We start from the raw sequence: 13,675 nt of genomic DNA, 5'->3' as shown, positions 1-13,675 counted from the left end.
ACATAAGCACAAAGTCTATTTGCAGGCTGTAAAAACCCACTGCTTCCCAGCCAGTTCTTTTTTGCCATCTGTCCCTGTTCTTAACCAATCTCATTGGGTTTCATGCACGCATTAGTGTATAGATAATCTTCAATAATTACTAATATCTAGCTAGTGCTGTTAGTAACCTTTATTGACCTGCATTTTCTTTTCCCCATCACTCATCACTTGTTTTAGCTTCTTTGGCTAACCCTTCCCAGTTTTCCCTCTTTTTGCAGTCCATCATTAAATCTGTGTACCCTCAACTCGTTTTCAGGTCTTGCTGATTTTTCCCCTACCACTTCCTTTACTAGTAGGCTGTTACTTCTATTACTGAGTCAATGCTTCCACAGTCCGTTGCCAAACTCATGCTAAATCAGTTCCAGAACCCCTTGTACTGCACCTCATCTCCCAGTCTCTGTGCACGTAAGACATAGAGATGTCCTTTTTCTTTCCTACCGTCTTTTGCATTCCCATTTTTGCCAGGCTTCTACCCATCTCTAACTTTCATGAATTACTCCTCCTCTCCATTTGGAGATCCAGGTTACTATTCCGTAGTGCCTGAGTGCCAGAAAGACTCACTAAAGGCACTAGAAAGTGCGTTTGCCTGAATTTTAGTGCCTAGCCCACGGCATCTGGGAAATGGAGTGTGGGAGATAGTAAAACTCTGAACCAGCTTAATTCTTCTTTGGGAATGGCATATGCACACGTTGGTCAACCTTACAAACTGAGAGAGGCTGTGCATGTTCAGGGAATTTTCAGGGATTTGAAAGCCTTTGGGCATATGTAAACTGAGATTTTTTTTTTCTCTAAGTTAAAAACATGTCCAGATTTAAAAAGATTCTCGCAGGTGCAATGAAAAGCACATTTTTGATACTTTGTGAAATTTTGAGGTTTTAACCCACAAGGCAGGAGTAAGTTTCTCAAAGAAGTGTTTCCAGAACTACTTCTATCATGGCATGTGAAAAATAACCTTTTTTCTGCACAAATTTTTTTCCTGAAACTTTTTTCCTGAAACAAAATTGGTTTTATTGAAACTTTCTGAAGCCTTCAATCAGACAAGTATCAGTCATGGAATCATCTTCCCAAACTACCTTGAAAGACATTTGCAACTGAAAGCAATGCTTTAACTAGAAATGTTGGGCAGCTTCTGTATTCACGGCTCAACTCCACTTTAGGCACACTAGTGAGTAGTGTGTGACTGGAGTTCATAATGTTGTTTCTCATCTGGGCTTTAATCCTACGAACACTTGCATAACTTTAATCCTTAAAAATGTTTCTGCTGACAGATTAATATATTTACTGAAAATACTGACAGTTGTGCAAATATGTAGGAGTTTATAGATCTTTGGTATGTATTTTCTTTTGAAAAAGTGCCTTTAGGATTGAAATGAAATTCACAGAATTACAAGTAATGAAAAAAACTGTCTCCTTATAGAGAGAGTATTAAGGATTTGTCATGTTATCTGCACACAGATTATGTTGTAATACTACATACACCAAAATACAAGTACCATTTCAAGATTTCGTGGGGTAAGCAAAGTAAAAAGCTGTACACTTTTTGTAAGAAATCTGGTTCCACTGTACTTAGTATGCAAGAAATGTATCAGCACTCAGAAGACTCAGCTGAGAAATTGTGCTTGCCAATTCCAGACTGGCAATGGTAAATTGATTTCATTGCTTTAAAGGATCTAATGTTGTCATTATATTGCAGCATTATTCTATCTATGGACAAATGTTAAACATATCTCAAAGCCCCTACATTTTGAAATGTGTGTTCTAGATTTCTCAGAATTAGTTATCACTGGAGCAAGCTGAGTTTTGACCAGAACATTATTTATGGTTGCATTTTCTTTCTGCTGTGAGGTCTTTTTTATTGTGTTTGAAAAACAAAAAGTAAACTCTTTTATTAAAGGAGAAAAGTAACTCTAGTAATGATTTCTTAATTATTTATTTACAGTGAATGTGTTGGGTGTTTTTTTTCTGTTCTTGTCAATAGGCACAGTGGACAATTGGAAAACTGCACTGTCCATTCTGTGAGACCTGCTTAGGGGGCTTTAACTTTGTTTGCAACACAAAATGTTCCTGTGGACAGTTAGTAAATATACATTTCTGCAAAAGTCGGACTGACTATCAGCCAGCTTTCTCTGTTAAATTGGCAAAATCATCAGGAAAACACTTACCTCTCCTCAAAATTCAGTCTGGTTTTAGCAAGGATACCTGCCATGAAGTGGTAACTGCAACTTTGGAAATAAAAAATCAAGGGCTTTCATACAGGGCTAGAAATAATAATGGTACTGGAAGATTAACAGAAGCACTTTGTCTGGAAGTAAGAGCTCCCAGATTTGAGATGAAAAGTAAAAAACTTCCCTTAAAGGTATTAAATCAAAAAAGGAATCTTTCTGCTTCCTATCCTATGAATGATACATGCACTGTAAAACCTTTTCACAGAAGATCGCGTAGTTTGGATTTAAATATCAGAGAGAGACTTGTTTTGTCACCTGCGTTACATGAAACTTGCAGTATGGGAACAATTTACCATGGCCAAAATGAAAATCCACCTGTTTACACACAAAGTGGCTTGCAATTAGAGTCCGATCGGAAAGATGGTAGTTCTTTTCAGGACCTATATAGTTCCAGTGCTGACAAACTACAAAAAAGGTTTCGAATTACTTCCCTTACCACATTACTACATAGAGAAACAGAAAGTGAGTGTGATTTTGAAGATACTGGACAATCTTCTGGGAGTGCCGTTGCTGATGGATCACCTTTTGTGATGAACCTTTCTTCACCTACAAGTGCTGTAGAAGAGGAACGATACATCACACCTGTTGGTCTTGTGCAGTCTACGAGTATTTCCTTCAACCAAAAGCTGAATAAGAGAGAAAGAAACAAGCTGAAAAGCTTGAGGAGAAAACAAAGAAGGCAAGAACGATGGCTACAGAAGCAAGTAGGTGTTTAAAATTAATTATGCTATTTCTTTTGTAAAGTTTTGTTTGCTTTTATAAATCATTGTGACTTGTTTTGATGCTGTCTCTTAATACTGGTTTAGCATGGTACTGGCTAGAGTGTCAGGTATTCTGCAAACAAGGATTAATGACCTCTTCCTACATAGAGTTTTTCTAATTCAACCCAATCAGTTTTTTTCTGTGTAAAATCAAACCTTGGTGGGTATATATAACTAGTTTCTGTTGGCCTTCTTATTGTTTTGTGATATAATAATAAATCTGAAGTGGGAAAAAATACAGTAAAATTTAATCAGTGTGATTAAAGGAAAACTAAACGTTCAAATCTTCTACATGAGAAACCCTAGCATTTCAGGATTTCCCAACTTCTAAGTAATGGCGTTTTGAGTTAACTTTACAGTGAAGAAAAATTTATGTTTTAAAAGATGTTTGCATTTATTATTTGTTGTAACACAGATATTTTTTCTTTGAGTAAAGAATTGATTGTTGTTATTTAAAATAATTAGTCTTTAGTAGATAAATATTTTGTCTAGAAATCTAACAGAAATGTTACGTATTCTTATCAATTATACAACAATGGTTTCCTTCTTCAAACCATCTAAAGCAGAACAGAATTAAAGACCATAGATGGTCATGCAATTTTTGATGGGGGGGCAGGAGAAAGGCCAGGAATGTGTCTTAAAATGAATAACACAGTTTTTGTTTGCTCTGAAATTCAGTAGAAACGCTAATGATATGTATGCTTTCAAAAGAAAATTCCTCATCATAAAATTCCTGCTATAAAATACTGTGTGCCAGCAAGAGCAAACATACTAACTCTCATCATAGTATCTAACTATAGAAAGTATATAACTCTCATCTTGAGTATCTACTCAAAAAATCATTCCCACTTTGGGTAGATGTGTCATTGTGATAATCTTAGGATATTCCACAGATGAAGTGTAGTGACATGTAAAGCTCATGTAAACCTTATTTTACAGGTGGTTTTTTTAATGTGATTGCTTTACATTTTATAGTAGTCAAGTCTAATTTAATATTTATGCCTTATTTGAATGGACTATGCTTAGGTTAGATATTAAATTGTTTTCATTGGTTTGCATTTAATGCAATAATATATATAGGACCAATAGTTCATGTATGGATCGTTTGTTCGTCCTTTATACCTAAATGATTTTCACCCTTAATATTCTGCTGTCTCTATACAGTTCCACTCCACTTAGGCACCAAGTGCCTTCAAGCTCTTTCCTAAATACAGTCGACAGACCCTTTAGAATATAGTACAGATTTGAAGCAGAGCAGTGAATTGAGGATCGAGAGAGAAATACATAGAGGCTGTCTCTCTCAATTAAATGTAAGAACCAGCTTGAAAATGCGATGAGTCTGGGACATATTATGAGACCTTTCAGTATGGCATACATATCTTCTTTTGACCATGGGAAGGTTTTTTGTTTTGTTTAAAGAAAGATTTAAATTGCCATTGTGATATTTTGAGAACTTGTTCTTATTTTGTAAAATGCTTCTCTGAAAATGAGAGTAAAGAACCTTTCAAGATCTGGATGTCTTAATATTGAATACTTGTTTTCTAATAAGTCTAAAGATTCTTAGGTGTCAGAGTCCCTAAAATCGCTTTAAAAATTCTAGGCCTCATTGTTTCTGTTAAATGAAATGATGATGCAAAAACAGTGTATATGAGCATTTGCACAGTTGTGTCATCTGCAGTCTCTCCAGCCACTTTAATCTGTTAGATGTTACTTTCAAGAATAAAATGTTATACAAATTTTCCAGATTTGTGATAGCGAAGGAAGAAAAATACCTTTTCATGATCTTAGCAGATCTTTTTCATGTTAAACCATGCTTAACTAATTCCTACATTATTTTTAAGTTTCATATAGCAAATTATATACTGTTGTTAAGGCTGGTGTGTCTAATCAGTAAGCATACGGTTTACAAAGTACAAAAAGTTAAAAAATAAGTATGTAAAATAAATAATCTGGTTTCGAATAGTAGTTTTGAGGGGAAGATATTTTGTTTTTGCATTGATTTCTTTAACCTTGGTGCGAGTCTGGGATCATGGCATGGAATATTTAAACGGGCCTACTTCGCAGACTCTGTGTCAAGCAGCAAATGAGGCTAGTGCAGCTGTGTTTCCCGTCGCTGTAGTATCTTCCCAGGAAAATGTGGATCTAGAAAATCTCATCCTCTGTACAGTTTGACATGTTGCAAAAGGGAATGTTCCTCTGCCACACACTCTTTTTCGTGGCTGCTCCCCTCTTATGTGGCAGTCTAGGTATCCTCCCTTTTCTTGCAAGTTCTACTTGCTGTCCTTTTTCTTCAGCGTTCTGACACTCCTCCTTGTAAAAACGTGCATTTTGTTACAGTGGTACTTGCAATAGGAAGCTGATCTGTGGTACTTTGTAACCGTAATTTCCAGCGTCCTTACCATGTATGCTTAAGTAATCAGATAGTAAAACTTCACAAAGAGAAAAAAGCATAAACCTCTGAGTGAATGGAGTGAAAGAGTTTTGATAAATGACAATGGGAAGTATTTCATTTCAGTGCTCTTCTAAGAAGTACTTCAGTGCAGGGTGTGAGGTGAATCTCTTCTATGCTCTCTTTGTTAAAGATACTGTGCGTCTCATTTTTATCTTTAATTAAAGCTTTTCTGGAGAGGAGTCCAAGAGAACAGACCTGGTCAGACTTTGGAATTTCTTTGTAAATGCATAGGCTGCTTCTCTAAGTTTATTTTGTAATGCGATAACTTTATCTGTCAAACGTTTTTTCAGCCTTGCAGTAAGCCAAAACGTTGTGTGGTGGCAGAATGCACTCCATTATTAAGTTGAGCTGTATACACCTTGGATTGTAAATAGGAGAGATTCCGTGAGCTCCTGACCTGCCCTGGCCCACGGAGGCCTGCACTGATGCAGGCTGTCTGGTGTAGGTGCGGGACTGAGCTAGCCTGCTAACAGCAGAGGGACCCAAGCTTCCCCTGTCTGCTCTACAAGGGAAAGCTCTTAATGCCTGTGCGGGGGATACTTGCATTCTGTGTGTGTGTGTGTGCGCACGTTTGTGTTCATGGGGGACTTTTAGGTTTCTCGTATATTGTTAGAGTATGATAATAACTACTTAAGTCTAGGAATTGCCAATATTAATAATGGTTCTTGTTATTGTTGCTATAACTAAGAAGATGAAGTATTTCTGTTACAAATTCCCTTTTGTGTTTGTAATAATTTTCTGAAAGATCTCAGACAGAAATACCATTTGTGGCTCCTCAGGTTTTATTTCATTTCTCTTCACAATCATTTTACATAGAGGAAGACTCTGTAGCCAGCTTCATTTCTGCGGTATCCTCTTGGAAATGATCCTGATCCATCGGAAAAAGTATTATTGGCTTTTTTGCTTCATTCTATAACTTGACACATCACCAGTTCTTTTGTAGCTTTTTTAAAAAATGAAAGTTTTGTCTTATAAAGGTGACTAGTGGTCAGTTTCCATGAAATGAGTTTGCTTTCATGCTCCCAGTTTATCCTGAATTCAGGATAAAAGACAGAATAATACTACCATTGAGACTGTTACACACACTCACTTGTTCCTCCCCGGTTCCTGCAGTTTTGCCCATGGCGCTGCGCCTCGGGGTCTGCGGGCTGGCAGCAGACCTTGGGGTCTGGTGGTGGGAGGTGTTACTGTGGCTTGCCAGCATCTGGAGTCCTTCGCTGGGAGCAATACGATGTTCATGTTGATGGTTTCTTTTTTTTTACTCCAGAATTTGCTTGAGGTCATTTTTGTGTGTTTGGTAACACACTTTTATACCTTTGCTCTTTGTTCACTACTCTGCAGCTTCATGCTACATCCAAATTACCTTATGTGGTGCCTTTTATGTATGTAAGATACAGTTTCTTTGTTCTCTTTGTTACCCTTAAAACCAATTCTGCCCAGGCCCACGTCTGCATTTCTTTTAACAGATCCCTGGGAAGTTGCTCATAGCTGTTGTGGTCTCCAGTGCCAACGCAGCGCCCCATCTCATGTGATCCCATGCCTGTACTCCTTCGTGTTGCATCCTGGGTCTCCATTTCTCAAGGCCTCTGCTATCTTCAGCAGGCCTGTATTTCTTTACACTACATCATTATATTAGAGTTATAAATATCTCATTCTACATGGAATAATCACTGTCAGTGGTTGTACCATACAAAGATAACAAAAGTGAAACAAATTAGCCGCAGACATCTGGTCAGTTAGAGAAATTGTTGTCACAGGTAAACCAAGTAAAACCAAGCAGCAGGCAGGGCAAGGGCAGTTCAGCTACAGCCTCAGCCCTGAGGCCTTGCAAGTTCAGTACTTGCACAAAGCTTGTGGCTGTTCAGCAGCGGCAATACTGCATTACGGGGCTGCATGGTTAGAAGTAAGAAGCAGTATCTTTTTTAACTAGCTGATACAAGGAGGGGAAAAATTTCGGGCATGAGGAGCTTCTGAGCTAAAGCTTGTCTATCTTTGTTTTTGCTTTGGTTGTAACTATTGTTACTACATGGTGACTGTTGTAATTAGGAGATTAATTCTGTCACTGATTATAAACTGGATTAACAAGAAGGTATTAAGAATGATGGATTCATACCCAAATGCATGACTTACCTTTGTTAAATTGCCATTGTGGTTTCTGTGGGAAATAGCATGCAAAACTGGTTTCTGAGGTGTATCTGGAGCTCCTGTTGCAAACATTTAAACCTCAACATTTTAGAGTTTAATTACTTTTAAATTACTTTAATTACTGATTACTTTTAGCTGAAATCTTTTCATGCTGTTATCTGTGATTACAGCTTTTGAAGGCGTTGTCTGATCTGATCTCTTCTACTGTTTGATATGTCTTTTACACAATTTGGTGTTAATAATAACCAGTGGGATAAACAGCCTTGCAAATTTGCCAGGGCTTTGTCAGGAAGAAACTCTGCTTGCCTTCTGCCATGGATTGTATTGTAAACTACTTAACGCTTCACTCATATGTTGGAAAGGAGGGAAAATTACTCAGGGAGCTACTGGATAAATACAATGTATCAGGATTGTCTCCGTGTATCTGTATATACTCTTAACATTTTTTAAGATCATCTTGAAGCTAGAATATATAGACTAGAATATAGTGTGGCTACACTGTCATAATATAGCTTTACTGAAGGCCAAAATAGCTGGCTGTACTGTGAATATATTCCTTCATTTAAGTGAAATAGATATGAATAAGCTGTTTGTCTATAAGACACTTTCAGAATGTACAGATACTATAGAATAATCTCAGCATAGCAGAAGTCCATGAGCTGTTGTGCATTAAATGCCCAACTTGCAAAACGGGATCATCTGCTCTTTCATGTATCAGGCCATCTTTGGTGGTTAGTATGCGAAGAAGAGGCAGTGGTTTTCACTGACCTTCTTGTGCTGTTCCAACATCCTTGTTAATGTGTAGTTTTTCTGAAGAGAGACACACAGTCTCCAAATGCAGCCACCTCTACCTGAAATAGTAATGTTGTACTGGTAGCACTACAACGCTAAGGATCAACAGCTGGGGTAATGTGCCATACCACGGATAAGATCCTGATCCATCCTCACAGACATTGTATCTTGCTGGACAAAAGCAACACAGGAAAGAAACTTAGCCCAGTGAAGTGAGTTACGTATTTTATTGTTGACTGTCTGCCAAAAAAAGTGGGGTTTTTTAATAAATAACATACGGATCATTGCTGCTGTTCCAAGGTTATATTGATTGCTATTCCAAGAAAATATTGATGAACAGCCTAGAACTATAGAAATACTGTATGCCTTTTTCTTGTATAAAGTGTAAGTATTAGAAACTATTATTTTAGTTTTTCTAGAAGCCCACAGACAACTTAGATCATAACAATTTATGAGACTTACTGTCCCTCAGCTAAGAAAGACAATAACCCGTTCACGGAGGTGGGTTGCAATGGTGTGCATTTAGGTACATCCCATAATTTCAGCATGGATTCTTATTACACAGATAGAGTGAAGAGCAGACTAAATTGCAGTTATATAAGATGACTCGTGGCAGATAAAAATCCAGGTTCAACAACGGTATGAAGAAGAATACAGGAGTACTTTCATATTTATGAGATTTACTGTGTATTACCAGAAGGACCGCATCAAATACACAGTAAGGAGAGAGTTTAAGATGAGACTTTACATAAGAAAAGAATGTATTGTTATAAATTCTATAGAATTTTGTGCCCCAGGCCTGTAGTCCTTCACTTCTACAAATTGTTACTGACTCAGTGACTAAGAATTTGAGTAAGTTTTATATTTCTAATTGGTTTTCATGGTACTAAACTCTCTGAATATGTATAAACTGAGGTAAATTAAATGCTACTTGCATGGAGGTTTAAGTAGAGTGCAGACCTTGGTTCTTCAAATTCAAAAATAAATTTTTTTTCAGGAAAAAAGAAATTCCTAGGATCTGGGAGAATTAAAGCTCCCCACCTTTTTTTTAAAGAAGTATTTCTTCGTGCTTTGTAGTGGTCAATGTAGCTATGAATGTTTCTCATCCATGACCCCCCTTTAAATTTTATGGTATCCAACTTCGAAGCATTTTTTTTCGTCATGTCTGCATTTGGGAGAAAATAATGCTATCTGAAAAGAATTTTTTTTTTCTTTACATTTCTTCAGCCATTTTAGGTAAAACTATAGGCATTCACTGAGAAGTAGAAGTCACTGTACGCATCAAAAAGATTTCACACAAACAGAATAGAACAGAGTAGGTTTCATACAAATTTACTATTTCTGAAGTTGATAAGCAATCAGTGTTACTAGTAGGAAATGGAAAAATTAAAGTAGCAAATTAGTGAAATGAATTATTATATATAGTACTGCAAAATACTGAAGACGTTGTATGGTAGCTACAATTCAGAATTAAATATAAGGAAAGATAGCATCTGCTGTTACAGTTGAAGAAGTTGGCAGTCTTTTGGCCATATGAACATCTTTTTCACATGCAAAGTACAGCTTATACCAATAAGTTAAATAAAACAAAAGTTTCCTGTGTTATGATCTAACACCTTTATGGCTGTAAAGCTGTGAAAACATGTATTTTTTAAGGCTAGCTATTGCCAATATTTTATTTAGTACAGTGCTTTTTCTGATATTATGTGCTTCCCTAATACTTTATATTAACACCTAAATTAAAATGATTACACATCAGAAGGGGAAGGTTTCCTTTGTAGATCACTTAGCTAAAAACATGCATCACGTTTAAGACAATTTAGAATTATGGGGGATGGAATGTGTGTGGTTTTTTCCTTTTTTAATTTTCTTTCAAGAGTATATCTGCTTTTTGTGAAGATGCTAGAAATCTGTCGGTTCCCATTATTAGTAATTTGCAATCAAGTTTCTAATAAAAATTATTTCACCTTTCATATGAGCATCAGAAGATTTGATGTGTTGTTTCTAAAGACTGGAGATCGGAGTATGAACAAGAAAACGTTTGGACATAGTGAACATAAAGAAAAGAAACATTCTGATTCAGTAATGATCTCGCATTTTTTAAAATGCCATCAGTTAGAAAGAAACATATTAATCTTCATTAACTAAGACTTCCTCCCCATAGTCTTTATGAAAGAAATCCAACAGTTTGACAAAAGGTTAATCAAATCTTAATCTTTTGTAGCTCAAAAAGTTGAAAAATTTTAAGTAATCTTATTTCCATATTTTGTGTATCTTATTTTCTTCTATGTACAGAGTGAGGAGAGCTTGCAGTACTTCTACGAATCAATTTTGTATGATTAGTAAAAGTATGTAGAATCAAATAAATATTTGACGTTATGAACACTTACTCAAAGAAATAAGTCATTTGATGCTTCTCCTAACTTCTAATGGCTTTATCTATTTCATTTATATTTTGTTCAATAGCTTTTAAAAGCCATTTTCAGTTTTGATTGTGATTTAGACTTTTTGCTAAAGTGCACTGCCAATACAGATTCTGAAGCAAATTGCAAGTAATTAGCTAAATGTGATCGTAGCTAAGGGAGACTGAGAGGAAGCAACTGGTGAAGAAAGGTGATTCTCTAATTCTTCCATAAACGCAAAAATTTTCATTCATGGTTTGGTGAAAGCTGTATAGAAAATGAAGAAATGTCTAGCAAAAAAATAGGGGTAAGAAAAAAATTTTTTAAAAGTAAAATGAGAAGATCCAAATAGATCTAATTTAGAATATCTCAGCTTCCATTTGCAGATGAAACTTAGCATGTCTCGGGAAGAGGAGAGCTAGAATTACCATGCAACTCTGAAATGCACTTTACCGGAAAAACAGAACTCCAACTGTGTGCTTACTCCACTATTATTCTTGTGATACTAGTTTTCATGCAAAGCAATCCACGGATTAAGAAAATAAGTCATAGAAAGCTATTTAATTCATAAGAAACAGAGCAAAGAACATTCATTAAAACATGAAAAAGGGCTTGACTGCAGACATCGTGAGGGAAGAAAAAACATTAAGTAGTGAAAGAAACCATACAATGTGGAGTGTTACATTCCGTGGGCGTCCTGAATTGGAAAGAGTAGATGATTTTGGAGCATTCTGACTGTTTTCCAATTGGATATAGCAGAAGGTTTGTTGTTAGGAAAAAAAAAGCGTGTATGATTAGAACAAAACATTACACCTGAGATTCTGGAGAAATGTAACAACTGGGTGCCAGTCATTCATATGGAAACAAACATACATTCTTCCTTTTTGTGTGTTTCCTCAATATTTTTTACCCTCTTTGTTCATTTCAGCCACAATTTATGGTGTGGTAGGTTTTATCTTCAGATAACTGCTCATATTTAGGAAATTTTAGGAAGGTAGGTAAACATGGGAGACTCTTAAGTGCTCTACTGTGGGAAGTGCTATACATGAACTTTGCAAAAGGAAAAAATACCAGTCATAAACCGAAAAGCTGTAGTAACCAAGCCCCATGGTAGCAGTCCTGCCAGCACTGGCACATCCAGAAGCAGCATGTCCTAGATAGGACCTGCTGTTCTTCAGTAAGATTAATTTGCTTATAGTCCTCAACTCTGATGCATACCAAATATACTTAACTTATCATACCTGTTAAGATCACAGAGACTTAGTCTTGCACCTTACAGAAGCAGATACTATTAGGTATATTCTTCCCTATTAGCAGCAGTTTTGTCAGATTTTCTATGGTTTAGAGAACTACTTGTTTGTTTTATTGACAACATTGGAAAAGTAGGATTCTACAATAGCAAAAAGAAAAATGCAGTGTTGCATATGTACAATTTGTATGGTTTTTATTATTTGCGTGTCTTCCAGATGTTAAGTGGGTTCGGTGCTCAATCTCACTTGCTACAAAACAAGCAAGGTTGTATGAAACGGTATGTAAAGAGACTGCTTGAAGATTAGATACAGGCAGACCTGGTAGTTTCTCTTGGCTGTATAATGAAACAGCTTGTACTGTTATGTAGTACTCCCCTTGAGGTGGGTCCAAAATCCAGACTGAAATGAGAATGTTAATTATGGTACAGTAAAGAGGAATACTGATTTTGGTGTACTAGCAAACTGAATTTTGGTTTAATACATTAGAAAAAATGCTGAACAGCAACAGATCTCTTCTGGGTGATTAAATCTCTTCTACAGGGAACTACTAAACTGAAAAGCAGAACACCGTTTTTGTAGTTGCTGTGGCAATATGTTGTTGTTTCCCTTGTAGCACAGCACAATAAACCAATCTGGTTTCTAAAAGGAAGCTGGTTTAGGACAATATAAATAATGCATTAGAATTACTACTAGATTAATCTTTCTGGATTGAAATCTGTTAATCTATGGAATATATCCGTATTTAGAATGGTATTAACTACTCTGTGGATCTCTGGTTTTGAATTTCTTTTGTTCTAAAAGTATCCCAATTCCCTTTAGCTTAAGTATAAACGTAGCATTGACTAGTGCACTGAAACTATTTTTATACAAATATGTGAGCAGTACTGAGTTTTAGAGACATGTGCTGAAAAGTACACTATGTGACTCACCGCAGTGGGGACAGAATGTGATGAGGATCTCCTGGGATTAACTTGATCCACTACTAGTAAAATATAATCTCACTTCTTAATGGAGAGCTGCAGCACGAGGTGGTTGCTCAGCTAGAGTGCTGAGATGGGCTCCCAGTTGTTCTCTGCATGTTCTCTACATGTAACTTCTGTAAAACTTGTCTTGGGCAATAGCAGTGCAAGATCTTGCTGATCTCTAGCAGCATGTTATATGAATTTTCTGTTTCACTTTATCTATACCACTGTTTCATCACCTTCAGCTACAAAGATATGTTCTTCTCTTGCTTCTAACAGAGATTTTGTTCAGCATTTTGAATCTCAACAAATCCAGTGATCTGGTTAGATGAGATTCAGAATATCTCTTTATCTGTCCTAAGTTTCACTACTTCACCTTCTCCCTGTGCTCTTGGCAGCAGTTTGTCTCTTTTCGCCCTTCCATGTGCTACACGTGGTACCATATCAAAAGGCTTTGGACAACTGCAGTTGCTTTTTTGAAGTCTCATGTGCGTTTTCTCATCATCTTATCTTCAATTTCTTATTTGCGCTTTAAGACAATTTTTTTTCCTACTTGCCTTCCATCAGTCTCCTCTCATTATTCACATATGGGTGTGCATGTTTTGTGGGAACAGACTGAACAGACTCATTTTATCATCATTTATTGC

At 36.4% G+C, this 13,675-nt stretch overlaps 1 protein-coding gene across 2 annotated transcripts in view; it reads left to right on the top strand.

Moving 5' to 3' along the window:
• The window catches only part of RNF180 (ring finger protein 180), an 86,394-nt gene that overhangs the window by 4,057 nt on the left and 68,662 nt on the right, over positions 1 to 13,675 (top strand). For both annotated transcript variants that reach the window (XM_075136180.1, XM_075136179.1), the window contains exon 3: positions 2,018 to 2,968. In XM_075136180.1, the coding sequence (XP_074992281.1) occupies positions 2,018 to 2,968 (951 nt within the window). The remainder of the gene's footprint in view (positions 1 to 2,017; positions 2,969 to 13,675) is intronic.

Source organism: Calonectris borealis, chromosome Z (assembly GCF_964195595.1).
Source record: "Calonectris borealis chromosome Z, bCalBor7.hap1.2, whole genome shotgun sequence".
Lineage (NCBI taxonomy): Eukaryota > Metazoa > Chordata > Aves > Procellariiformes > Procellariidae > Calonectris > Calonectris borealis.
This window is presented reverse-complemented; position numbering and strand designations above follow the sequence as displayed.